This window comes from Metschnikowia bicuspidata (assembly GCF_001664035.1).
Source record: "Metschnikowia bicuspidata var. bicuspidata NRRL YB-4993 chromosome Unknown METBIscaffold_2, whole genome shotgun sequence".
In the NCBI taxonomy this organism is placed as follows: domain Eukaryota; kingdom Fungi; phylum Ascomycota; class Pichiomycetes; order Serinales; family Metschnikowiaceae; genus Metschnikowia; species Metschnikowia bicuspidata.
The window spans coordinates 1,695,008-1,702,197 of NW_017387732.1; the positions used below are offsets into that span (position 1 = coordinate 1,695,008).

The following is a 7,190-nucleotide window of genomic DNA, read 5'->3' on the forward strand; positions in this document are numbered from 1 at the left end:
TCCTGACTCTCTGGGCTTCTCGAGACTTGACGCCCTGGGTTCCCCGAAACTGGACTCCTCTGGCCCGAGTCCTGACACTTCAGACCCACCGGCGCCCAAATCGGCAGGTTCCCCCGCCCCAGAGCCCGCCGCATCCAACTTGGCGCCGATGCCCGGCCACCACCAGGCCGCCTACTCGGCGCACAATCCAGCATACCACCAGGCCGCCAACTACTCCGATGATTGCAAGTTCCTCTCCTTCGAGGAGTGGAAGAAGTTGAAGGAGGCCGACACCAAAGCGCCATTGTCCAAGGCCCAGCCCGGCGGCCCCCTCCCAAACCAACAGGCTGCCCCTCTGCCGCAGAACGCCAGCTCCTCGCCCCACAAGCCCGAACAGCAGCCCGTGCCCGAGGACCAGGGCCGTGTGTACAAGGACAAGTTCAACTACGCGTCCGGCGACTGCGCGGCCACGATCGTCGAAACCAACAGCGACGCCAAGGGCGCCGCGGCCATCTTGACGGAGGTCAAGGACTCGTACCTCTTGAACAAGTGCCTGGCGGCCAGCCAGTTCGTGGTGATCGAGCTCTGCCAGGACATCCTCGTGGGGTCGGTGGTCATGGGCAACTTCGAGCTCTTCAGCCTGATGTTCCGCACGGTCAAGTTCTCGGTGGCCGACCGGTTCCCCGCCACCCAGGGCTGGCACGATTTGGGGCTGTTCGAGGCCCAGAACATCCGCGCCATTCAGACCTTCGACATCGCCAGCCCGCTCATCTGGGCCCGCTACTTGAAGATCGAGGTGGCCAGCCACTACGGCAACGAGTTCTACTGCCCAATCTCCTTGGTCCGCGTGCACGGCAAAACCATGATGGAGGAGATCAAGGACTCCGACCGGAGCACGCAGCCGGCGCCGGCCGAAACCTCCCGCGCCTCGCCGGCCCAGGAAACGCCTGCCGCGGCCTTTGGCTGGGAAGACGGCGCGGCAGAGTGCAAGGTCAGGGGCCCGTTCTTGGCGCTCGACCAGTACTTGCGTGACTTGAACTACAGCGCCAACTACTGCGACGTGCCCATGATGCACACCAACGTATCGCACCCGGCCCTGCCGGAGACCGCCAGCACCAAGCCCACGCAGGAGTCCATCTTCCAGAACATCGTCAAGCGCTTGGCGCTTTTGGAGCGCAACGCCACTTTGTCGCTTTTGTATGTGGAGGAGCAGAGCAAGCTTCTCCTGGATGCGTTCTTCAACTTGGAGAACCGCCAGGTCCGCAAGTTCGAGCACCTCTTGGCCCACATCAACGAGACCATGTACACGCAAGTGCACTACTTGGAGCGGGCCGTGGGGCAGATCAAGTCCGACTCGATCAGCATGTTCCGGGCCCAGAGTGCGCAGGCACTGCGTTCCATCACCGGCTTGCGCCAGGAAACACGGGCTTTTGCGGGGGAAATCTCCTTTTTGAGGAAGCTCGTGGTTGCCGACACGCTCATCATCCTCGCCTTGTTGGTGTATGTGATTGGGACGCGAGAGACGTTGGCTGTGGATGAAGTGAATGCGAGGCTCAAGCCTGCCAAGGCGCTGCTGGAGACAGAGCTTGTTCTGGACATGGAGGCGAGCCTGGTGGGGGAGCCAATTGTGAAGACAAAAGGGGACCTGGCGAAAAAATCAAAGTCGAAGACGGAGCTGAGGGCAAAGACCGACGCCATTTCGAACACACCAAGTCCGGAGACAGAACCGACTCTCAAGACAGAAGCAGATCCAGAGAAAGACCCGGTTCTGACGGAACATCCAAATCTGGAATCGGACCCGAACCTGAGCACCAAGCCTGGTCCAGGCCGTCGAAGGCCCAAGGCCAGGCAACGAAAACATTGATCCCCGTCCGTACGCATCCGCAACTAATTTTATTTATACTATGTACATGAACGAGACTCTTCCGCAAAAAAGACGTCTCAGGAGATTGAAGTGAAAGCTTGCACGGAGCGTGCAGTGATTTTCCAGTATCCGTTGGCCTCAGCAAAATAGTACAGCGATCAGGAATCAAACGCGCAGACTCGCTTCGGCTACATGGCAAACATAGTAGGAACCCACAATCCGGGAACTTCATAGCTCATGGCCTTACTCCTCGAATCCAAAATCTTTACCACCTGACTCACCAAACTTCTTGAAGCCACCATCACGGCTGCCACCATCACGGCTTCCACCAAAGCGGTTGCCACCATCACGGTTGCCACCATAGCGGTTGCCGCCGTCACGGTTTCCACCATAACGGTTGCCGCCGTCACGGTTTCCACCATCACGGTTGCCACCATAGCGGTTGCCACCATCACGGTTGCCACCATCACGGTTGCCACCATAGCGGTTGCCGCCGTCACGGTTTCCACCATAGCGGTTGCCGCCGTCACGGTTTCCACCATAGCGGTTGCCGCCGTCCGAGTCTCTGTTACGGAAGTCGCGGCCCCCACTGCTTCTGTTGCCCGAGAAACGGTCTCCCGAGCCGCCGTAGCGCGTGGAGCGCGAGAACTGGTCTCTCACCAGACTGGGCGAGCGGGCCTTTCTCTTGATGGCGTTTGGGTTGTCCACCTCGATGTAGTCCGGCACAAGCTGGCCGGGCAAGGCCATGTTGTTGAACATACGCGTGGAGAGGTAGATGGTGGCGTCTTCTTTTTCAATGAAACCCCTGTAGAGGAGCACGATACTGCGGATGACATCAAACTTCTTCATGCGATACGTGTCACAAACGGAGGACTGGAAGCCCATGAGCGAGGTCACGTATTCGCGGACATCTTCCTCCGGCAACTTGCCCCTCAACTTCTCCTCGGCCTCCGCGGTCATCTCGTATTCCACCTCGGAGGTGAACTCGATGTGCTTCTGCGTGTACAAGTCTTTGGTGAAGTTAAGCTCGTTCTCCGACAAGAAGAGCGTGGCTCTGCCCGGCTGGCCGGCACGGCCGGTACGGCCGATCTTGTGGATGTAGTCCTCAATGTTCTGGGTGGTGGCCATCTGGATGACGTCACTGACGCCCTTGAAGTCCAAACCACGTGCCGCCACGTCCGTGCAGATAAGCACACCGCGCTTGGTGCGCTTGAACTGTTCCGTGGTGTATCTGCGGGCTCCCTGGGTCATCTTGCCGTGCAACATCCAGGTGAAAGGGAAGCGGTCGGGGAGGGCCTTGTTCAACAAGCGGAACATGAAGTCTGCGCCGACAACAGTAGGGAGAAAGAAGATCGCCTTGTAGTCCTTGGACTCGATGTTGGAAAGAATCTCGTCCACGGCCGCCACGTGCGACTCGTAGATCCCAGGGGTCTTGATGAGACGTTGCTCAATGTGCGCGTGCGACTCGGCCTCGGAGTCGTCCACACAGTTGATGTACTTGTAGTCCTTGCCCATCTGGGCCTCGGCAAAACGCGTGACTCTGTCGTTGGTGGTGGCACTGAACAACAACGTGCGCAAAGGAGGCTCGAATTTCTCACTACGGAGACTCTTGATCTTGGCGTCAATGGCGTTCAACTGGTCCTCGAAACCCTGGTCCAACAAGCGGTCGGCCTCGTCGTAAACACGGAACTCCAACTCGTTGAAGTGCTGGGCCCAGCGGCGGTCCTCCAAGTTGGCCAAGATCCGGCCGGGCGTGCCGACAATGATCTGCGGCACGTCGGAGCCCCAGGGGCGTTTGCCAGGCGGCAAGCCGCCGGTCCAGAGCCGCACGTCACACTTGTGTCTCAAGTGGGGGTTGTTCATGTTGAGACTGCGGAAATCCGCGTGGATCTGCTGGGCCAAGTCTCTGGTGGGCGCAATGACAAGGCACGACACATTGCGGCGGCGCATCTTGTTGGTCTCGAAGATGTCCATGACGTGCTGCATCAACGGAATGACGAAACTGTACGTCTTTCCTGTTCCGGTCTTGGCACGGCACACCAAGCCCTCCTCCTGCAAGAAGGGAAGGATGGTTTTCTGCTGCACGTGCGTGAATTCCTGGAAGTTCAAGGAGTGCACGGCTTTCTTGAGCCAGCTGTTGAATGCAGGGTGCTCCTTGAATTCGGCCAACGTGATTTCCTCCTTGCCTAACACCTCGTACAAGTTGGGTCTGGCCACGGGTTTGTGTGCCGGGGCGTGGGCCATGATTGGCGCTGCGGAGGTGAGGCCTCTCTTCGGAAAGAGCGCCTGGGGCCGCGAGCGCAGCAATGCTTTGAAAAACATCATCTGAGCAGGCTGGCGGTGGTTCAGTGTGTTTGATCTGGAGAAGAAAAGAAGTAATGGAGGATGTCTGGGAGAAATTTTCGCACATGGGGCAGGGCGATGCCATGTTTTGGGATGTCCGGGTGTGCGCGCCAGGCAGGCGGGGCCGGTCCCCGATAGAGATGGATGCGGGAATGGAGCCTAAAGGGCGGCGGCTGCAAACAGGCCTTTTGGCCGGGCTGAAAAAAATCGGGCCGGCGCAACTAGAGTGGATCCGGGGGGCACGCCCAGCCATTGCGTGATTTCTTTTTCGGGCGCCGGGCGCTTTTTGCTGCCACGACGGAAACACTATTGGGCACGTAGTTAGGGCAAGGCGCGCTGGCATGGCGCTGCGGCTGGACCAAAACGCAGCAGCGCGATGGGTCACGTGACGCGCCACTGCTGGCCCCGGTCTGGATCTCGGGGTCTTGGGGCCATCCGAGCCCCACCCACCAGGGGTGTTTTTTGGCATTTTTGGGATCTGGCGGGGCGGGCGTCTGGGTGGCTTTCCGGGCGGTTGGGGGGTGGCGACTTGGAAAAGGCGCTTCCGGGGCCCTATTCAGCTTTTTGCTGTAGCCTTTCTGACTGAAATACAGGACTCTGGGGGTTGGGTTTTGCCACGGATGGCGCCGTGCACCCCAGCTCCGGTAGATTTATTAGGGTGAGTTTTTTTAGATGTGGGGCGTTGTTGGACGGCAAGCAGCCGAGTCCCACACCCACTCCGTATAGACAGGTTTGCCTGTCCAGATCCGAGGCAGCCTGCGGGCTCCCGGTCTTTTGCATTTCCGAGTTTGGGGCACTTAGGGGGCTTGAGCCACTGGGCCTTCGGACGACGGTTGGCCGCAGTGCATTATGGAGTCCACGGTGATTGTTGTAGGTTTTTCTGAATGTCTTTTGGTTCGAAGCAATCATTCATACTGAATCCATGGATCCCGTCTGCCAGTAGTCTGTGGGTCAATGTACCATTTGGTAGAGTGCTAGAGGTTTGTCTGAATCTCTCTGGATTCAAAAGCTGTTTTTCCCAATACTTTCTGGTTTCAATTGTCTGTGGAATTGAGAGTACCATTTGGTGATGGTAGGCTTTTTGAATATTTCTGAGCTCCTGTAAATTTTCTGATCCCAAGGATTGCGTCTGATTCGAGTAGGAATTATTGATAGCACGCGATGGCTGTTGCAGGTTTCTCTGAATGTCTCTTGGTTCGGAGAAACCAAGATGATTCCAGTGACTATGGTAAATGTGCCGTTTGGTGTTGTGGGTTTCTCTGAATCTCTCTGGTTTCAAGAACCATTTTCCCAATACTTTCTGGTTTCAATTGTCTGTGGAATTGAGACTTCCATTTGATGATTGTTTACGTTTGTCTGAATGATTCTGAGCTCCTGAGGCATTTTTGAATCTGTAGATCCCACCTAATTTCAGTAGTCTAAGGACTCGAAGTACCATTCGATGGAGTCCAAAAAAAACTTTCTTTTAATCTCTTTGAACAGACTGTCAAGGTAATTTCTGAATCCGGGGATCCGGCTGATTTAGGAATCTGTGAAGTCAATAAACAACTTGATTTGAATGTTCATGTTTTCCCCGAATATTCTGAGCGCCTGCCTGAATCTGGAGTTGCCATCCGTGTCATTTCCGAATTTGCAGGTCTCATCTTTTCCTAATTTACCTTAACATCAAATCCAATCGTTCTTGTATCCCCTGCCCTCTCTGATCTCCCTGAAAATAGAGATGTCTTTCCAATGCCAACCTGTCCAAGTTGTGTTCTAAGAGCCTCGGCGTCATGTTCGATGCGGTATTGGCAATGCCCACTTTGATTGAATGTTCTGGCGTTGTGCAAGTCTCGGGATTCGCAACTGCGTAGAAGTTCGATTGCATAACTTCCCTAATTTCAGATTCCTCTGGTACTCGTTGGCTGACTTAGCGTTGTCGCGTGCCTCAACAGTCACGCCAATTTTGACAAAGACATGAAAGAGCATCGCAGTCTAGACCAAGGAAAGGACACCACGTGTCAAGGGATTCCACCGTTTTTGTACTTTACTAGCACTCATTTTATGCCGGCCATGGCATAATTGGGGCGTATATCCAGACCGAGAGCACTAGTAGAGCCACTGTGATCCAACCATTTCCAGAATCAGCAGTTCTAGCACCAGGCACAATGCAAGGTAGGAATATGTAACACCCCAGAGTCGGATTAGTGGCTGATGGCGGCGCTGCTTTTCCGAAGCTAAGACTATCGTATAGCACACCGTATTCATGCAAGCCAGACCCAGCATTTTCCCAGATTGAAACCGAAGCTAGTTCGTTCCCAAATCAGCCCTTAATCTCAGGTAAGTACCACAACTGGCCCATTCCAAGATCAAGGCTTTTCCCAGATAAATCCCGAAACTGGCTATTCCGAAACTAAAGCGTATGCCCGAATTATTTCCAAAATCAAAGCCCATTTCAGACTCATTCCAAATGCGGCCCATTACAAGAACAAAGCCTATTCCAGATCAATTCCACAACCGGCCCATGCCAAGATCATTCCCTCCAAGTGATTTGTTGATCGTGTTTTTTGATGAGAAGCTGGATTGCATATTCGAGCTTTCTTTATAGTCGAAGAGGTGTTGTGTAAAATGTCTTATGAAACGACGAGTTTCTACGCTGTGAATGTCTTTTGCCATTGAACCTCTTTGGAAATAAACTGTGGCACGGAGATGAGTGCATGATAAACATACATGTCAACGACAAGTACTGATGACCATGAAACCATCTATGATGTCCATGAAACCATCTATGATTTCCATGAAAAGCATCTATGATGACCATGAAAAGCATCTATGATGCCCATGAAACTATCTATGGTTTCCATGATTCCTATGATTTCCATGAAGCCACCTATTATGTTCATGAAAACACCTATTATGTTCATGAAAACACCTATGATTTCCATGAAGACACCTATGATGACCATGAAACCATCTATGATTTCCATGAAACTCACCTATGATTTCCATGAAGACACCTATGATG

The 7,190-nt window shown here is 54.2% G+C and overlaps 2 protein-coding genes across 2 annotated transcripts; one reads left to right on the forward strand and one right to left on the reverse strand.

Annotated features, from left to right (window-relative positions):
* Positions 1-217: 217 nt before the first annotated feature.
* On the forward strand, positions 218-1,501 carry METBIDRAFT_20034 (uncharacterized protein; the record flags this gene model as incomplete). The annotated part of the gene is made up of 1 exon (XM_018854924.1): positions 218-1,501. A coding segment is annotated over one exon (1,284 nt), but the record flags the coding sequence as incomplete, so codon positions are not given.
* Positions 1,502-2,545: 1,044 nt separating this feature from the next.
* MSS116 (ATP-dependent RNA helicase) lies at positions 2,546-4,051 on the reverse strand (the record flags this gene model as incomplete). The annotated part of the gene is made up of 1 exon (XM_018854724.1): positions 2,546-4,051. A coding segment is annotated over one exon (1,506 nt), but the record flags the coding sequence as incomplete, so codon positions are not given.
* Between the last annotated feature and the right edge of the window lie 3,139 nt (positions 4,052-7,190).